Source organism: Perognathus longimembris, chromosome 20, assembly GCF_023159225.1.
Source record: "Perognathus longimembris pacificus isolate PPM17 chromosome 20, ASM2315922v1, whole genome shotgun sequence".
NCBI classification, from domain to species: Eukaryota; Metazoa; Chordata; class Mammalia; order Rodentia; family Heteromyidae; genus Perognathus; species Perognathus longimembris.
Genome location: NC_063180.1, coordinates 39,055,286 through 39,075,659, shown reverse-complemented (window position 1 = coordinate 39,075,659; position 20,374 = coordinate 39,055,286). Strand labels below are relative to the sequence as shown.

General features: G+C 55.4%; 1 protein-coding gene across 1 annotated transcript in view; it reads right to left on the bottom strand.

The window, feature by feature from the left end:
* Positions 1 to 2,303: 2,303 nt before the first annotated feature.
* The window catches only part of Klf13 (Kruppel like factor 13), a 39,288-nt gene continuing 21,217 nt past the window's right edge, over positions 2,304 to 20,374 (bottom strand). The window contains exon 2 of the mRNA XM_048368853.1: positions 2,304 to 2,732. Within this exon, the coding sequence (XP_048224810.1) occupies positions 2,443 to 2,732 (290 nt within the window). The 3' untranslated portion in view covers positions 2,304 to 2,442. The remainder of the gene's footprint in view (positions 2,733 to 20,374) is intronic.

The following is a 20,374-nucleotide window of genomic DNA, read 5'->3' as shown; positions in this document are numbered from 1 at the left end:
CCAAAACAAACCAGCTCTTTCTTTTATTCCAAGATGACTGGGTTTAGAGTCCTTCTTTTCTCCTTTGCCGCGTGCAGATAGGTGTGGAGTTCGCGCTGTGGGCAGATCCCTCCCACGGCCCGCCCGGCTCTCTCCCAGGGAGACTTGCTGCTCCCTGTCTGCCTTCAAAACCATGGATGTGGTGCACCAAAGGACTTTGGAATAAAATTCCTGAACCTGGAATGTGAATTCCTGAGACATGAAATGTGTTCAGAGTGTGGCTTCCCCCCCGCTCCCCGCCTCACACAAGAACAACTTTGGGAAGAGACCTCACTTTGGAACTGGGCATGAAGGCTGCCACGCCCCAAGCACCCAGGGCTCTCTTCTCCCTACCACCATAGCTCATTCTCTCCCTCCCGGACTGGACGCAAGCACGGGGCTGGGACGGTGGGGTCCAGAGGCCACAGGGCCATGGCCATCCCCGCCCAGGCAGGAGCAACGCCGCGACCTGACTCGGCACCTACCACATGCATTAGCCTCTCAAAACGGACCCGAGTACCAGGAAGGGGCGCCCCGGGGGGCGGGGGGGGGGTGGCCGAGACGGCCCAGCACCACCTGAGCGGCCGCTGCAGGTGGGCCCCCGTCTATTTTGGAGCCACGTGACAGAGGCTGCAGGCCCTCGCAGGGCCTGGGAGGGGGTTTCTCTGCGCCACATCCTAGCCTGGGTGAGGGCTGGAAAGAAGCAGAATGGCTACAACCAAGGCACTCTGGGCCCAGAGGGACCAGCGATGGCCTTCTGAGTCCCAAGGGCTGCCCCTCTGCATCAAAGTAAAGACAGATCTCTGCAAGATACCCCCAGTGCACCCCAAACCCACCCGCCAAACCAACACACACGGGTATACACACATACGCGCGCACACACATACACACACACACATATACTCAGTCCTGGAGCCCGGCATCTGTAGACCCCCCGCCTCTTGGCGAGGAAGGGAGGTGGTGTCTGGGCTTCGCAAGATGGGATGGACACCCTGGGTCTGCAATGGAGCTGGCTGGACCGCAGGGAACCAGCCCACTTGACTCCCACTGGCCTACCAGGCTCGTGTCAGAGCACTGTAGGCCGCGTGTGGCCTCCCAGGCAGGCCAGGCAGAAGCAGAAGGGAAAAGGGAGAAGTGGGGGCTAAGCCTGCACCCCGGGGGACACGAAAGCATTTCCCACAATGTCCGGTCCGGTGCTCCCCCGGGGGGAGGAAACAGAATGTCCAGTTTCCTGTCCCATCCACCGCATGACTCCTGACAAAGTCCCGAGTCACCGCGTTCCGGTGAGGAGGGCGCGCGCTTGCGCGCGCCAAACATGGCTCTCAGTCCATTGCTGCAAACCAAGGCACCTCTCCAGCCTCCCTGGGGCAGGAGAGTTCTGGAACTGCACGCAGCACCAACATCACTTGCTGAAATCACTGTAGAACAAGAATTCCCAGGCTCCAGTTTCCAGTCGGACAACATGGCATTAAGAGCGAGGGGTCCCCAAGCCCTGTCTCCTTGGGGGGTCGGTCTGTGTAATGTAAGGGCGCCTCTGCCCTGGGCTCCCATCTTAGCTTCCAGTGTTCCTGGAGGCAGGGAGGTCCGGCTTGTGAAGGGCAGATCCATCTCTCTTGCAGCCCTCCCCCCACCCCCCACCCCCACCCCCCACCCAAGAGGGTCTGCTCCCATGGCCTGGCACAATTTAAGGCATCCTTCTGAGGAGACCCGTTCCTCAGACCCATCTGCGTTCTGAGCCAGGCCTGTGGGGGCAGAGAACTGAGGCTGGGCACGTGGGTGGCGGGGGAAGAGGCGAACACAGGCCTCCTTTTCAGGGATCTGTCGACAGAAGCACAAAGCCGAGTGACCACGTCTGTTCCCGGAGTGGGGTAGGGGTGGGGGGGGGCGTGGGCAGGGCCCTGGACAGAGCCCCCCGCCCCCCCAAGAATGGCTGCCCAGCTCCACCTGAGCAGGTTGGGCCTGCTCTGCCTCCAGTGTGTTTCCCAAAGCTTCTCAACAATTCCAGAGTGCAAATCTATGTACAGACTAAGGCGGCAGGAAGGGTGCCCTCACTGACAACGGGGACCGCGTCCATCCCTGAGAAACGGGGGTTCGACACCGCTGAATCTCAACTCCGTGGGTTATCTCTATTGTGCAACTGGTGGATGGTGTGGGTGGGGTTTCTTTTTGTAATTTCTGTTTTCTTTTTTTGTCTTTTTTTTTCCTTTTTTTTTTTTTACAAATTGACTTTGACACCTGAGGTGAAGAAAAGTGTTTTGCTGTCTGTTTTGTGTGTTTTTCTTTTCTTTTCTCACGGACATCTTTCTTATCACAAAAGGAAGGAGCAAGGGCCGAGAGGAGGAGAGGGGAGCCAGTGTGTGCTCATGGCTGTGGTCAGGTTGGGGGGGCCTGGCTGGGCGCGGGGCTGGCCGAGGGGCCGGGCGCTCAGGGGGAGCTGGCCGGGCTGATGGTGGGGCTGCTGGCGTCGGAGCGGCTGTAGTCGCTGAGCGAGCCGGTCCGCGAGCCGCCGCCACGCCGCTGCAGCATGCCCGGGTGGAAGTTGGCGTGGCGGCGCGCGTGCTTCGTCAGGTGGTCGCTGCGCATGAAGCGCTTCTCGCAGATGGGGCAGCTGAACTTCTTCTCGCCGGTGTGCGTGCGGTAGTGCCGGGCCAGCTCGTCGGAGCGCGCGAACTTCTTGTTGCACTCCTGCCAGCTGCAGGCGAAGGGCCGTTCACCTGTGGGTGACGGGAGCAGAGCGTCAGTGTGGGTGCCACCCGGGGCCAAGGCCGCCCTACCCTGCTCCTCACCCACCCCACGCCCTATCTGCCATCCTCTGTGGCCAGAGGGTGCGGCGGGCCAGGCCCTCCGTCCACCGCTGGGAGCCGCGCACCGGTCAGGTCCCGGGATGAAATGGCATGGCTTCCTAGCAGGCGGCTCCCCCAAAGAATGCCATCCCAGCTGGGTGCCGGTGGCTCCCCCCTGTAATCCTAGCTACTCAGGAGGCTGAGCGCTGAGGCCAGCCCGCAGGAAAGTCCGGGAGACTCTTAGCTCCAAGGAACCACCACCCCAACACTGGATGTGGCGCTGGGGCTCAAAGTGGGTGAGCGCTAGCCTTGAGTGAAAGAGCTCAGGGATAGGGACCAGGCCCTGAGTTCAAGGCTCATCACACACACACACACACACACACACACACACACACACACGCACATCATCCAATATTCCCATGTGGGGCTTCCTGTTCCCAGCCCCTGGAAAGCGGGGCATGGGATCATACCCCAAAACTACATGTCTACATGAGTCCAGCCGCCCCAGGGAGCCTAGTGCCCATCCTGACTCCCCTTAGGCTTGTAGCCTTGGGGGTCAGATTGGCATCTCCAGCCACCAGCCTGTGGCTCCTCTGATGGAAGATCTGACAAAGGCCCACAGAGCAGGGGCTCCAAGCATGGTGACAGACGAGGGTCCTAACCCAGAACAACCCTTGAGGGCGCAGGGGGCAGAGTCCAGTGATGGGAGTTAGGAGAGGCTGACTACGGTCTGCACTCTATTCTTTCCTCCCATCCTTTGCTCAAATCAAGGCCATCATTTACCCACAAACCCATAAACCACAAACATGACATCAGCGGCTCCGGACAACCAATGGGGTTGGTGGATCTGCACCTCAGAATGCAACCTTTATCACATCAGGGTAACCAACAGTATCTGACATGGTGGCTCATGCCTATAATCCCAGTTAGAGAGGCAGAGATCTGGAAGACTGTTCAAGAACACCTTGGGCATAAACCTAGCAAGACCTCATCTCAACGATAAAAACATGGGGTAGAGTGGCATGCCTATAAACCCAGCTATACACTAGGTATAAGGAGGAGCATTACAATCCAGGCCTGCTAGGGCAAAAAACAAAAAACAAAACAAAACAAAACAAAAAAACCCTCAAGATTTTGCCTGAAAAATACCTAAAGCAAAAAAGGGCTAGGGATATGGCTCAAGTGGTAGGTAGAGAGCCTGTCTAGTAAGTGTGAAGCCCAGAGTTCAAGCCCCAGAACCACTAAAATAAGCAAAATAAATAGAGACAAAAACCACATAGTCCATGATAGTGACACCTACGTTAAGTAAGAGAAATATTGGTCTCTGGAGAGTGAAGTTGCATGAAAGAGATGCTTGTAGTTGTGAAATTTAAAAAGAAAAATCACGTGTATTTACGCCTTCCACAACAATAAAAGGGGAAGGCTTAAATATAATTCTTTTTTTTCTCCCAGTCCTAGGGCTTGAACTCAGGGCCTGAGCACTGTCTCTGAGCTTCCTTTGCTCTCTACCCACTTAAGCCACAGGGCCACTTCCGGCTTTTCTTGTGTATGTGGAACAGAGGAATCGAACCCAGGGCTTTGTGCATGCTAGGCAAGCACTCTACCAGTAGATCAAACTCCTGGCCCCCTATAATTCTTTTATCAGTTCAGCCCAAACATTTTTCTCAACCATGTTCAAAGAAATGTTAGTACTAATTGGTTCCAGGGGAAAGCAAACTTGTCAACAAAGGAGTGAAGAAAGTCACATGCTAGTTCCACTCCTGGAGATTCAACAGCAAGCATTAGTCATTGAGAGCTTGGGAAAAGTCCAGTATGAAATGGTCCAGCATTAACCCTGTCAGCTCAGATCTTCCTCCACCATGTATTATATTATAGGATGGCCCCGGACCAGCTCCTTACCGCCGGCAGGGGAGCAAGCAGAGAGCTGTAGCAGCCCAGGAGATGGGCTTCTGGGTGCTAGGCAGCCTGGGGTTGAGAAAGAGGAACTGTTGGGTACACAGGGATAAAAAGTGGTAGATATAACATGTGGCAGGGAACATGTGTCCCATCATGGAGCTTCTGGTTCCCACTGTGCCTAGGGCTCAAATGGTTCTTCCCATCAGGCTGTGAGTTCCCACTCAATGCTTTTTCTCAGGTTCCCACTCACCCAATGGCAAGAGTGGGTGTGGCCCATGCACAAGCTACCAAGCATTGAGTGCTCGGCTGAGAGGAAGGCAGGAATCCATTCTAGAGAGCATCAGGGTAGAGGAGGGTGGAGAGCCCAGACTAGCCACTTTGTCAGCACAGAGCTGGGGTTTTTTTGTTTTTGGTGTCAGTCCTGGGGCTTGAACTCAGGGCCTTGGCACTGTGTCTGAGCTTTTTTGCTCAAGGCTATCATTCTACCATGTGTGTGTGTGTGTGTGTGTGTGTGTGTGTGTGATTGGAGATCAGTCTCATGAACTTTCTTACCTAGGCTGGCTTTGAAGGGAAATTCTCAGTGCTTAGCACCCCCCCCGCCCCTCCCCAGTAGCTAGGATTACAGGTGTGAGCCACGCAGCTAGCTTCTCAGTGCCTGTCCCGAGGGATGTGGTCCAGACCTAGACAGATGTGAGCCTTCCCCACGTATGACCTCTCATCAGCTATTTCAGCAGAGGCAGCAGCCAATTAGCAGGTCTAGGAATGAAGTTATGGTCCAAGTTGAAGCAGCAAGGGAGTGCCAGCTTGACCCACAAAAGGCCACATGACGGAACCACCCAGGATGCTGACGAGAGCCAATCAGAGAGAATGGGTGGGACAAGGGGGGAACAGAAAACTACCCATGGCAGGGCAGTTTCTCACAAACTTTCAATGAGGTCCCTGAAGAGCCTTTTGTTTTGTTTTGCTTTTTGAGTTTTACTAACTGAAATTTATCCAATTAGAAGTGAAAAAATTCTTAAGCCTATGTCCACATTCCAGTAGCTGTCCAGGAGAGTGAGGTCATCGCACATAATGTAGCCTCTGGAATATTCCATGTTACTCTTTGGGGAGAACAAAGCAAACTGCAGAGAGGTGCTTTGTTTCCTTTTTGTTGGTGGTACCAGGGTCTGAACTCTGTCACATGCTTTGCTGGGCAGGTGCTGCCGGATCTACATCTCCCGCTTGTTACATGAACGGTTTAGACCCCGGTCCCCGGAAAGGTCTCCAGTGCCTGCAGGTGTTGCCCACCCTTACTCTGAAACCCCTCTTGGACCTCAGGGTGGAGTGGCTGACCTGAAAGAGCACAGGGGGTGCCCCCGTGGGAGATGGGCAGGGGAAGGTCACGAACCCTCCTGCCTCCCCCTGCAGTAAAGGAAGCCCACAGGACAAAACAAGCCCAGGGCCCTCCTCCTTGCTGGGCTCCCAGGAGATCTACCCCTCCCGGGGCACTGGCAAAGATGCAGCAGTGGCATTGGCCGAGCCCTCCGTGGGGGTGGGGGCGGGAATTCAGTCTACTCCTTCTAGCTCCGGAAGAGGGCATCGGAAGGGAGATGGGGGGGATGACAGATTCCAATGACAGGAGGGCCCAAGGGGGCAGAGGCTATGTGTGTCACGCAGGTGAGGTGGGGGCACAGGGCAGGAACCAGAGGCGGGATGAGATCGGGGTACTGAAGGAGGGCACTGGGTGCGAGGAAGGAGGCTGGGGTCTGCCTTGTGAGGAGTGGGTGCAGGGGAGGGGAAGTCTGGGGGAGGAACCAGACTGGGGTCATAAAGTAGGGGGGCAGGACCTCGGGCACCCCACACAGGCTTGAAGCTACAAGTCAGGTGGAAGGGGGGGAGGAGACATGAAAGGGGCGTGGCGTGGGGCCCGAGGGGAACCCTGCAGGGTGTGGGGGCGGGGATTGGGCCTACGTGGCTGGGGCGCCGCGGGCGTGGCTGGGGGTCGTGGGCGTGGCCGGGACGCCGCGGGCAGGGCCGAGGCTTGGGGCGGGGCGGGGCTCCGTGGGCGTGGCTCCGGGCTCAGCGGGGCGGGGCCCTGGCGGGGCGGGGCTTGGCGCGCGGCCCCCGAGGTTACATAAATGTTCTCTGGTGCCGCTGCTGCGCGGCGCGCGGCGGGCCGGGCGCGATTGCCTCATCTTATCAGGGAACACCGCGTCCCACCAGCGCCTCTTGCCCAAGCCGCAGGCCTGGGCGGGAACGGCGTGTTCTCGGCAAGAGGGAGAGGCGGGCCCTGCTCTCCTCCACCAAGCCCGGTTCTCCCGGGTTCGCCCCCGGCCCGCCCACCGTCCCCTCCACGCTGGGACAAGTACAGCTGGGCTGGCCGGGGGACGCGCGGCCCCGGATCGCAGCGCCCGGGGCCGGTCCTCGAACTCGCCTCTGCCTGGCCCTCGGGCCCGATTCCCGGCGCCCTGCGCTCCGGGCCCCGCGGCCCCTGCGCCAGCCACGGACGGGGCCGGGCGGCCTTCTCTCGGTGGGCAGCTGAGTGTGTGTGGGGCGGGGGGGAGACAGGACCCGGCTCTTGTTTATTTGCCTTGTTTTCCTGCTGTCTCTCAAGTCCCAGCCCCGAGCAGGGGTTCGGGCAACATCTGCAGCGGGGCCTGGTGCTGGCATAGCACAGCCTCTGGTTTGGTTGGGGGGCTCGACCATCGCCCCCCACCCCCGAGGAGGAAGGGGGTGGATAAGCCTGACCAGGGGGGTACATGCAATGCTGATGGACCCCTCAACTTCCTGGGGGTGTCCAGGAGCACAGGAGCACCCCCCCACACACACACACAGGTGCAAGGAACCCACAACGAAACACGCAAGGAAACCGAGCCACACAGCCTCGGGGGTGTGTCGGGAAGCCGAGTTCCCAAGTCTGCTGGTGGCCACAAATGCCAGGGGTCCTGGGACCCCACGGGGCAGACACACAGGCAACCACCTCTCAGTCTGGAAGCTCTGACCTACCCACCGGGGGGTGGGGGGAGAAGCGCGGCCCCCAGCTAGCCGTCTGTCTGTCTCTCCACAGTCTGGCAGAACCAGGGCTCCCTGACAGGCCTTCCTCCTCCTGCAGCCCGGGAGATGCGGGCTGGGAAGGAAGCAGCCTCCCGGCCCACAGGCCTCATCCTGCCCGTCTCAGTCACAGTGTGGGTGAGGTGGGAGAACAAGGCGAGGCAGGCGGGCGGCACAGGAGTGCTCCCAGGAGGTGCTCTTATCACTGTGGGCCCAAGGGCCCCGGGAGGAGCGTGCCTGAGCAGGCCAGGGCACAACCGCTACCTGCAGAGGAGGCCCTGGCCTCTGCCCCGGCCCATCCCAGGCTCTGGTCCCGCACTCCGCCCAGCCATGTGCACGTAACACTCCTCCCCCCCCCCCACCCCAGTCTCTGCCTTTATGCAATGGACTCAAAGATATTTCTGGAAGAAGGCATTTCTGTGGTTGCTCTGTTTCCTTGTGATTTGATCTAGGGTAACTTGATCTTGACTTTCATAGGGAAAAATTTTAACAAACAGGCAGAAAAACTCTGCAAAACAAAAAACAATGTGTTGGGGGGGGCGGGGGAGGGAATAGATGTGGACATCCAGACCTGTACCTATTGTAAGTAGTCAGTGGAGTGAGAGGAAGGAAAACTGGGCCCAAAGACGATAGCGCCTGAATGAAGACAAAGCGACACCTCAACCCCTGGGAAGGGGCTTCAACAGAGGTAATAGGACAAGCAGGTGGTATCTGTCAGGAAGGCTGGAGCCATACTTCACATCTTATACCAGGGTAAGTTTTAAATTGTTCCCACACATAACACAGTACCGTACCCCAGAAGTATACACAACCTTTATATTATGCTGGTTAAAAGTTTTTAAATGAAAGAGAAATCTAAGTCAATCAAAGATTTTAAAACATGGGAAATAAAAATACATGATCTAGGGCTGGGAATATGGCCTAGTGGCACGAGTGCTTGCCTCGTATACGTGAGGCCCTGGGTTTGATTCCTCAGCACCACATATACAGAAAATGGCCAGAAGTGGCGCTGTGGCTCAAGTGGCAGAGTGCTAGCCTTGAGCAAAAAAGAAGCCAGGGACAGTGCTCAGGCCCTGAGTTCACGGCCTAGGACTGCCCCCCCCCCCAAAAAAAAATACATGATCTAGGAAAAAGTGTTTTATAATATTGGACATAAGCTATTTCATTATAAAGCAAAGTCCAAAAGCCATAAAAAGACTGGGGCTGGGGATATGGCCTAGTGGCAAGAGTGCTTGCCTCATATACATGAGGCCCTGGATTCAATTCCCCAGCACCACATATACAGAAAATGGCCAGAAGTGGCGCTGTGGCTCAAGTGGCAGAGTGCTAGCCTTGAGCAAAAAGAAGCCAGGGACAGTGCTCAGGCCCTGAGCCCAAGCCCCAGGACTGGCCAAAAAAAAAAAAGACTTGGTAAGTTGGATTCTGTAGAAGCATTATAATCCTCCAGTAGGCAAAAATAACCACACACAAAGGCCAAAGAGAAATGGAAAACAGGAAAAAAAAAATACAAGTGTAATTCTTATCACAAAAAGACGATTTTTCAATACAGAAAACGCTTGTGGAAATTAGAGGGAAAGACACCCAGTAGAAAAAAGAGCCAGGTGGCACCTGGTGGCTCACGCCTGTCATTCTAGCTACTCAGGAGACGGAGATCTGAGGATCGTGGTTTGAAGCCAACCCAGGCAGGAAAGTTCAGTGAGACTCTTACTTCCACTTAACCAGCAAAAAGCTGGAAGTATAGATGTATGTGGCTCAAGTGGTAGAGAGTGCTATCCTTGAGCAAAAGAGCCAAGCATGAGCTCCAGGCCCTGAATTCAAGCCCCAGTACTGATGCAATAAAGAGAAGAAAAAAAAATGGGCTGGTGGGATGTGGTTTACGTGTGTTAGAGCAGCCAAAGCGATCGAGTCAAGTGAGCACAAAGCCCTGAATGTGAACCCTGGTAATGCCAAATAGAAAGAAAAGAAAAGAAAAACGAGCAAAGGCAGCTTATACGAAGGAACATACAAGTGGCTCCCAAACTCACCCATCAGTAGTTAAAGGCAAAATAAATACACTGAAATCTAACCTCGACCAGATGAGTGAGGCCCAGGGCCCCCGGTGATCTCCCTCATACTTTGCCAGACAGGGTGACTGGCGATATGGAACCTCCAGGCCACACCTGTGCACTTACGAAACTGGAGCTGCACCTGATTCTCCAAAACAGCCTGAGCACTGTTCACGTTGAAGTAGATCACGGAACAGAAGCACACCTCTGTGATGAAATACTGTGGGAAGGAGGTAGGACTCAGGCCGGACCAGAGGTGGGGAAAAGCAGGTCCAGAAGAAGAGTGTAGAAAACAGGGCAGGTAACTGTGCAGACGCGCACGTGCGCCAGCCCGTCTGCGGAACGCTACTCAGTGGAAGTGGCCTGGGGTGGAACAAGCGTGTGGAGGCCAACCAAGGCCGCGAGACTTTCCCCCAGAAACAACCTCAACCTTGACATTTTTTACTTTAATTAATTAATTTTTTGCCAGTCCTGGGGCCTTGAACTCAGGGCCTGAGCACTGTCCCTGGCTGCTTTTTGCTCAAGGCTAGCACTCTGCCACTTGCGCCACTTCTGGCTTTTCCTGTTTTATGTGGTGCTGAGGAATCGAGCCCAGGGCTTCATGTATGCGAGGCAAGCACTCTACCACCAGGCCATATTCCCAGCCCCAAACCTTGGCATTTTTAAAGCACACGTATGTATTGCGTAAACAACAACAACAACAACAACAACAAAAATTCCATAATAGACTAGAAAGTGTGCTAGCTAGCCAGAACTGATTAACAATGCAAACACTAGACAGGGTAGAGCTCTTGCCTGGCATGTGTGAGGCTCTGAATTCCATCCCCAGAACTACAGTAAAGAAGAACAAAAAAATAAGACCCAAAGTCCTCCTCTTCCTGGCCAAGCCCCTGCACAGGCGCACCTACAGCCTTATATTCTGCACCCAGAATACCACCCAGAAGACACACTTCAAGTGACGGTCCCAGTGGTCACCTGGGAAAATTCTCACGGGAGAAAGAGAGAGGGGGGGGGGGGCTGGTATGATGGGCTCAGAGAACGAGAAACACGAGAAAAGCAGCTAAATACAGACTTTCCTTCTAGGAGATGCTGCCCAGGCCAAGGCTCAACAAACCGACCTACAGAAGGGTGTGCCCCCCAAAACAGGCTGACTGGCAACTTAAAGGAGACTTAATGGGTGAAAAGGTTAGATATGACAAATACCAGCAGAAGTATGAACAGCTGCTACAGATTCAGGGTTCTAAGGATGTGGGAGAGTTCCTCCCGCCACCCCCCCCCCAAATCCCAAATCCTCCCCCTCCTGCCCTAAGAGCTGCTCCCAGCGCCCTCCATGAAGAACCACCTGGGTGGATGGACAGGGGCTTGGCCACCAGGAAAGATGCGCATTTCTAGGGAAGGGTTTTCTCTTGGGCCAGGGAGAGAGTAGGATGGGGGGAGTGGGCAGTGTGGAGAGCCTCTCAGCCTGCCTCCCACAGGCTGTGGGTTGACTGTATTTACTCTCTGGGGTGGCCCGAACTATCAGCCACCATTCCCAGAGGCCTGCGGTGCTCAAGAGTCCACCTGCCCCTTGGCACAGACAAAGCTCTCCGTGGACTGACCCGGGGCAGCCCACAATGCCGCTGCTGAAGAAGTGACCAGCTGGGGCTTCTGGGAGAGGGTGTGGCATGGTGGGGGCCTGCACAGCGCCCCCCCTTGCCCCCGCCCCCCCTTGCATGCCAGGGCTCCAGGGGCAGCAGGGTGGGGCTCCCCCTTTCTCTGTCTCTTAAGCAACCATTGTGGCCCACTTCCTCTTCCTCTGTCTCCCTTCTCTCCCCGGCTTCAGTTTCCTCTCTGGGGCCCCCTCCCTGGGTGCCTCCTGGGTGGGCCAGCAACCTCCTCTCTCCCACATTGTTAATGTCACTGACCGATGGCAGGGAAATCCATAGCTTCACGTCACCTGTTCCCACTCGCCTGACCACCACCCTCATGGGTAGGGAGGCGTCATCAGTGTGGGGCCATGTCAGAGGAGACAAATGGCCTCGCCAGGAGCCCATGGCCCGCAGAGCTGGTCCTCAGAGCCTGAATTCCTCCCAGGAGAAGCAATTCCCACAGGCCATCCCCACCGTGCCGAGCCGCCGGAGTTGCCATGGCCTGCTGTCCAAACACTCAAATCCCAGGAGGTGAGAAGCCACGGAAGCCGGCAGCCCATCCGACTCAGGCCAGGCCACGGTGTCCCGGCGGGGCCACCCTGGGGGCCTCTGCAGTTGTCACCCAGGGTGGGGCGAGGCAAGGGCCCCAGCCCTCTTCCTCAAGAGCCTGAGGCCCACTGACCACGAGCGGCTTCCAGTTACTGGCAATTCACACCACATGTCTTCCAGGAAAACCATCCTGTTCAAAAACCTGGTGCACAGGACAGGCTGGTCTGACCGGGGACCAGCAGCCCTAGGTCCAGTCGTCCACCCCCCACCCCCCTCCACCCTCTGGGGCGCATTGGGAATTCTGGTCAGGAGCTGCTTCTCCTCAGGGGACAAAGCCTGGCTGGACAACGCACAGGCTGTCTGCGGCTCTCTTGGGGGAGGTCTTTTCCTCCTGGAATCTTGTCTGGGCCCCCCCCCCACGCCACCTTGCTCCCTTTTCACCTCTTTATTTTTGGTGCTGGTCCTAGGCTTTGAACTCAGAGCCCAGGCACTGTCCCTGAGCTGCTTTTGTGCTCCCACTTGAGCCACGGCTCCACTTTCAGAGTTCTGACAGCTCACTGGAAAGAAGAGTCTCACAGTCGTTCCTTGCCTGGGCTGGCTTGGAATTATGATTCTCAGACCTCAGCTCCTAAGTGGTTAGGTATTCCAGGTGTATGTGCTACTAGCTCTGACTGCAGGAAAGAAACACAGGGTTATCTTAGATCAGATTCCTTTGTGATTGTCCTTAGGTGGCATTCCTGGGTTTACCAGCTGGACTGCTCTCACCAAGTTTCACACACACACACACACACTGAACCTCATCTCCAGCTCACAACTGGGGTCACTCCTATAGCACCAGCAACCCCTGACCTCTAATTGGCAAGCCACTGCCACATTTGCGTGGCAAGGTCAGAAAAGACCATGTGCCAGGAATTTCATAACGGTGTTTTCCCTCCTTGTGCTAAAGGTTACAAAACACCTCTGGAAGTTTCCATTTCCTAAGGCCCCCTTTAAAACAGTAATCAGCAAAGACCCATGGTTTCTGCCAGCAGAAGGTGAGAAGCCACTGCAGCCAAGGTCTCTGGGTTCCTGGGGTCCCCCCCACCCTCCTTTCTCTCCTGGGTCACACCCCCTTGTTACTTCTGCAGGGATATACAGACAGAGGTAAAAATCTACTCTGGAAGATTCTAGAACCTCAAATGCTACAGGAAAAAAGACCTTCTCCAGGTGGTCGGTCAGTGCCACATGTAGGTGGCAAGCTGAACCCAAAGAACAAGAAGCCAATGAACTGTGTGTCACTAACAATGCACTTCCCAATCTACAGAAACAAACCCAAATCAACCAGGAAGCTGGGAGGGGGGGAATCCAGGATGGAGCTCCCACTGTGACAGGAGCCTCTCACTGTATACAAATGAGTCACATGACCTCGGCTCGGCGCGGGGCGGAGGAAGCAGCTGCCCGCCGGAACTGGGACAACGGTGGGTGTTGTGACTGGAAACCCTCCCAGCAGAGGAAGGGCCTGCATTCCAGTCTGACACCACCACACCTGCCTCCTGCGTGCGCTGGGGTTGAAGAGATCAATGGGGACGGGGGATACTTTGGGCGCGTAAGCCCCCCCCCCAGGGATATATGTGGGTCAATATGGGGGAGGCCCCAAGTGTGGCTTTGTGCTTCTTAGCTCAGCGAGCAGATGGATGGGATAGAAGAGACATGGTGAAAGGCACATAACACAAATAAACGGCAAGTGTACGCCCACGCGTCTCCCAGCTCTCCACTGAGTGGGACACCCCCATCCGCAGAGCGTGCCCTGCACCCAGATCTCAGATCTTATCCCATTCTCCAATGAGAAGAAGCAGGACTCTTTGTTGGATGGCTGGTTTGAAGTCTGGGGCGGGAAACACGCAACTTAAAGCCTGAAACATCTAGGGATGTCAGAGAGTCAGGAATATGTCAAAGGACAACAATGTCAATTACCACTGTATGTCTTCTTCTTCTTTTTTTGTCTTTTCCTCTTTTTGGTACTGGGAATCGAACCCAGGAGGTTGCACTTGCTGGGCAAGCGCTTTGCCACTGAGCTACATCCCAGCCCAGACTGTATGTCTTGTGGATTAGTGAGGAGATGCTTTGAGCATTTCACTTCTGGGGAGCTTTTTCCAAAAATGCCACGAGCCCAGTCCTACCACGAGGAAACCGTTGGACAGTTGTAAATTGAGGGGCAATCTACAAAACACTTGGCCAGTCCTCCTGAAGCTGGATTCCCCCAGCTTCCTGGTTGATTTGTTTTTCATGGTCATGAAAAACAAAGTCTGCAAAGCTGGGAGGAGCCTGAGTAGCCACAGCAACTACAGTTCAGACAATGAACTACACACACAGCCTACTCCACACACTTCTGGCCACCACCACAACAACGGTCACGTGGCTTCACTCCTGAATAAGAAGACAATGCGGCTCAGATAGTGAACATGACCAATAGCCTCAACTGACAGGGAAAAGTAAATTCAAGAGAGAGAGCCACTTCTGAGGTTCCCCCAAACGCTATAGGGGCATCAGAGTGGTTGTCCTCGCCAACTAGACACATGTCTAATCATCGGTTCCCACTTATGCACAAGAGCCAGCAAAGCAGCAATAACAGAAAATGTTATTGGCTTAGCTACCATTCTCTGGGTCTTCTTTATCCAATGTAAATGATTTTAGTTAGAGCAGCAATGCCTAGGGTTTTTTTTTTTTTTGTTTTGTTTTGTTTTAAAGCTTTACCTTCCAGACTCCCTTGCAGCTAGGATGGCCGCTGAGAACCAATTCTGGCCAAAACATTCCTCAGAAACCACTGCCACATTCCCCTGACAGCAAGACGGCCCACAACAAATAACTCCCTTCTGCCTGGAATATGTCCCAGTGCTGTAGGAGCAGGTGCCTGTTCACATCCATGGGATGGTGATGGCCAGACCAGAACATCAGCAAAGACTGGGGAGAGAAAGCGAACGAGTCTGGGCCTGTGGCAGCTTCCTGGGGTTGCTTACACCGGCCCAGGACTATTCACATCCAGGACCTGTGGCTGAAGAAAAGGAAGGCTGGAACCCCAGGCAAGGGTCCCCTCCTCTCCCTGAACCACTGTCTCCTTGGGAGCTTGCCTTCAGTTACTGCCAGAATAAGGCCCAGGGTGTAGCCCTGACCAGTTCCTGGAAACAGGGCTGGAAAAGAACAAAGGGAGGATGCTGGCTGCTGACAAGGGGCCAGGTCCCCTGTGTTCATCACCCCCTGCCTGGTTCACTCCTCACCCTCTCCTTCCTCTCTAGACCTCAGGCTGGACCTAAAGCCTGCCAAACAGGAACTCTGGGTAGAGGTGGAAGGTCACTCACAGGCCCAGGTTTCATTAACATGAAAGAAAAAAAGGATTTACCGGACAAAGCAAAAGGGAAAGGGGGTAAAGATGGTGAGAGGAGCCTCTCTCTGGCAGACGTGGGTTAGAGGGAAAGGTCTGAACCTTAGCAAGAAGGGCAGGCAGTATACACATCTCCCCTCAGAGGGCTGCTTGCTTGCCCTGCATTTGCTGGGTGAGAGGTTGGCTGTCAGAGTATGGACCTGGGACCCCCAGCCTCTTCCACAGGGACTGGGGAACAGCTCACCTGTTCCATGCTGCCACCCCAGCATCCCCTCACCACCCAGATCTGATTGTCACAGGCAGGACCTCCCCCACCCATCCCATCCCATCCCCAGGTGCAGAAGAAGACTCCTTTCTGGGAGGGAATCCTGGAAGGAACTGGCCTAAGAGACCACTGGCTGAGGAGACCAGTCATGGTGCTGGCTTCCCAGCCAGCTCTCCTCTGGGTAGCGTTAGGAGACACCAGAGAATGACAGACAACTCAAGAGCCCCCTGGCTCTGGCATGCCAGAGAAGTAGAGCATGAAAAGCAAAGGCCAGGCAGGGAGGAGAGGGTATTTCCAAAGCATTTGCTGAGATGCAGCCATCATCAGAGATAAGACAAGGCCCGGCAAAGCCAGACAAGGATGAGCCTAAAAAAAAAAAGCCTCCAAAATCCAAGTTGGAAAGTGATACTATCACAGGAGAAAATAGAGCGGAAAGAACAGCAACAGTAGGGTTGAAAGGAAACCCTGAAAACTGCGAAAGAATCAAGAGCGGGAAGAGAAATGGACAAGGGAACAAGATAAGGAAACGGTAAGGGTCAGTCCAAATGTTCAATGCTGGACTCAGGAGACAGAGGCAATCTATAGAAAGTGTGTGAGGACGTTTCCCAGACATCTTACACAAGGGGCTACCCCCAAAAATGGAATGGGCACCCCCCCTTCTCCACCCCCCACGGGCATCCACACCTGGAAGTCTGGATAACAGCATCAGAAAGTCCCAGGGAGGGCCAATCAGGAGGACTCCAGCCTTTAACACAGCCCAGCCTAATCTCCAGTGTCTTTTGAGAGGCAGATTGGATCTCCAGCTCAACAAGGATCAAGCCCCCAGCACGGGGGGGTGGGGGGGGGTGGGGGTGGGGGGGGTGAGGGGGGGGGTAAGAACAGTTTCTGACATGCAAATCTTGAAACAATGTGTATTCCTTCGCTGCAGCAGAGGAGGATACAGGGGACCTGGTCTCAGCTACTAGCAGGCTGGGCACAGCCAGAGAGCAGGGGGGTATGGGGAGGAGCTAACACCACCAAGAAAATGACACTAAAAGGGCAACTGGGGGCAGGGATGGGGGCGCCGAATGCCGACCTAAGCCAATCCTGAAGATCATCTTATCGTGAGAAGCAGGCAGGGTGCCTGCGGGCTGGGGCCACCAGGAGCAGCCACATCCTTATTAGCCAAGTGAAAAATCCAGAGATAAAGGCCTAGCAGGGCGGCCCATCAAGGAGGCCCCAGGAGCAGGGTGTGGAGAGATAGGAAGGTAAATACCAAAGGAAGCAGCCCCCCAGGAAGCTGGCAGCAATGCCTGGGGAGAGGTAGCTAGCCACTGTGGTGGGAGGAGGAGGGGGGGGCCCGCACTGTTCATCATAATAAAATGTGCAGAACAGTGTGGTCCTTAAACTGCACGTATTACTGCGTGTGCCACTCAGAGAAGATTTTAAAAATAACTCACAACATGGGAAGGGTGGGCTATTCTCAGCAGCCCAGCCTCTCCTGGGAGAACTATTTCTCTGCTCGTTTAGCCTCTCTGAAGAAGCCTTGGGAGGGAACAGGCTTGCTATATCCCCCTAAGGTGTGTGGAAGTGGCATCCGGCCCCTCTGGCTCTAGTAAAAGGTGAGGGATCATCCCAAGGAAACTTCCTGTGGAGCAGCTGGACCTGTTCCTACCTACTTGTGTGACCTCTGTAGTAGATGTTTTTTGTTGTTGTTTGCTTGCTTTTGGCCAGTACTGGGGCTGGAACTCAGGGACTTACACACTGGGCTGGCCCACTACCACTCTGAACCACACCTCCACTTCTGGCTTTCTGATGGTAATTTGAAGAGTCTCACAGACTTTTCTGGCTTTGAACCACCACCCTCAGATCTCAACCCCCTAAGTAGCTAGGATGACAGGCGTGAGTCACCAGTGCTCAGCTCTGTGGCACTTTTGATTGTTTGGTTGTTTCCTGACTGCCTACTTTCTATCCATAACTAGTTATTTCTGAGGCCGAAGCACCCTGAGAAAGGCCTATCATATTTTTTTAAGTCAGTCTCTCTCTCTCTTTCTCGATATGGGAATCAAAGCCACACACTGTCCCAGCCTTAAATGGCACCTTCAACCTCAAATACTAAAGTGTTTGAGATTTCTGGAGGTAGGGAGGCTGGGACAGGAGGCACAGATGAGCTCACCCAAGTGCAGGAGGGGGAGGGGGTACTTGGGGTTTTCCATCTGAGGCTGCCGACACTGAAAGCTCAGAACCCCAGCCGGGCTCTGCTCCGCCCTCGTGGGTAGATCCCACCCCGGACACCTGGGCCTTTAATCTGGCTGTCACCGAGGCCACAAGCGATCAAGAGTACAACTGAGGTCCTTTGCTATGCTCTGTGAAGACGGTGGCTTTGGGGGTGGGGTGGGGTCTGTGTGCAGAATGGGGAGGGGAAAGGGGGGGATGTGGTGGGCTCTTTTCCTGGAAAGAGCCTGTTTTGGGCTCAAAAAGAAAACCTCAAAGGCACCCCTACTTCTCCAAGGCTTAGGAGTGCCGGGATGGAACAGGGTTCTGGAGGAGGGGGGAGGGGGGTTCCCACCTCCACAGAACCCGCCCTTCTCCGGGCTGGGCAGCAAGGGGCTGCCCTCTGCTCCCAGCCAGATCACGGAGGGAACTCTGGCCGCTACCATCACTGCCCCCCTTCCCAGTAGCTATTCTTGGTCGGTGTGTCTCCCTTTGGGGTGGGGGAAGGATAAGGGTGGAAATGATCGGAAGCTAAAATTAGCACACAGCAAACAATTGAGGCCAGGAATCTGAGGTCAGCTAAGGACAACAGTTTGTTCTCGGCGGCCTGAGGTGGTTTAGCAATAAAGGGAATTGAAAATGAAAACAGCTCTGGAAGCAGCCCAACCCCCCCTGCCCGGCCCAGGCGACACTGGGCCAGCCCCAGATGGTGGGGACAAAGTCCAGTTCAACCCCCCTCTTCCCCCCCAGGGTACCCCACTTCCCAAGGAGGCCCAACCCTGTTGTGAAACTCAAGGGCACCTACAGTTGTGAGGACAGACACCCAGGGGCGGGCTCCCCAAGCTGAGACTCCTTTTCCTGGTTGCGCCAGGACCCTAGTTGTGAAGGCCAACAATAATGGCACCGCGTGGCACCATGCCCTGCTGGGGTGCCACCCGCCTCTCGCCTTTAAATACAACCCAGGAAGAGTCCCTCCACGGACACCAAGAAGGCAGGTCCAAGGGGAGTCCGAGGGAGGAAGCCAGGCCACACCGCCAGCAAGCCGTGGAGCCACTTTGCGCCCAGTTCCTGGCCACCACCTTCCTCCTCCCGAAGGCCCACCCACAGTCTGAGCAGGTTGCACAATTGGGGGAGGCGCCAACAGAGAGCCCAGTGCCCAAGTCAGCCACATGGTGGCTGCAACAGATGGGGGAGAACGGTCGGGCCTGGTCCCACCGCGCATCAGGGAACTGCCTTCCCCACAACGCCAAGCCACAAGCACCCAGGAGGACATGATGCCCAGTGCCTGGGGGTGGGGGGGAGGGAATCGTCTCTCTGGTGATGTCCCCCCCCCCCCACCTGGGACCTAGAAATGCCATACTTCCTGCCCAGCTCTTCAGGGAACTTAGCTTGGCCCTAACTTCAAAAGAAACCAAGCAGCCAGGAGGCATAGTTCAGAGTCGGAGGCACACGGGGAGCCTGGACGTATCTGGGCTCTGTCGTAGAGACCCCAAACCTTGAGAAGGGGCCCTCCAGGCCTGGGAGAGAGGAGCAGCGGCTGGAAGGCAGCTTCCTGCACATGAGGCAGGGGCAGGGGGCAAGGTGTGTGTGTGGGGGGCACTATTTTCCTGGAAGCAGGCTGGTTTCAATTTAAAAGGGGAAACAAACTCAAAGAGGGCTTTCCTCTTCTTCCTGAGTACATCAAGTACAGAGCCGAGGGGAGGAGGGGCGGCCTACAGAGCCCAGGGCCAGAAGCCAAAAACACCCTGAGCGCCAGTGCACACAGTGCACACAGGTGCTAATCTCCGCCGTCACGGAGGCTGCCAGCAGACCTCGTGGCTGGTGGAGAAGGCGGGCGCAGGGCGCGTGTCTAGCCCACACCTCGGCCAGGCAGGACGGACCCAGTCTGCCCTTGATGGTGCCATCAGGCTTGTGTCCGGTGACCGGGATCCAGAATGCTGACAGTGTGGGGAGCCTGGGAGGTAGGTAGCAGAGCCCAGGTGTCGTTAATCGTCCAGTCCCTCGGGGTATAAAGAGGGTCCCTGTTGACACTGTGGCCAGAAGGACAGAAAGCCGGAGGCTTCGCTGACACCAGGCACTGAGCAATCTCAAGCCAGGCAGAGCTCGGCTGTGAGCTAAATTCCCTTTGCCCACGGCTGAAAGGCCTCAGGACCTTGAAGGGCACCAGAGGGCCAGAGGAAACCTGTGCTGTACTACCGGCTCAAGTTCCTGGGGAAAGGGCAAATCTGGCCTTCTCCATTATAACCTACTTCAACAACAATTTCTGTTTACCCCAAAATCTTCTCCTTTGTCTAATAACAACATACTCACCCCACCCCCTCCCAGCTAAGGTGCTGGAGGAGGGTGTACTGTGCTTTGCTGCTGGGTGTCTTGCTCATTCTGTCCTTATAAAAGGCAACTGACCCCATCTATCCCCACCCCACCCCAACCCACATTCCTTTGCTGGCTCCCAGGAGTTCTATGAAAATAACAAGGGATGGCTGATGGCGTCAGAGGAGCAAATCATGGGGATGCCACAGCTACCCAACCTAGAAAAAAAGCTTTGAGATGAACACTCATAAAGACATAGAGGGTAACCACAAAAGGCCAGGCTAGGGCCTGGGGGATGG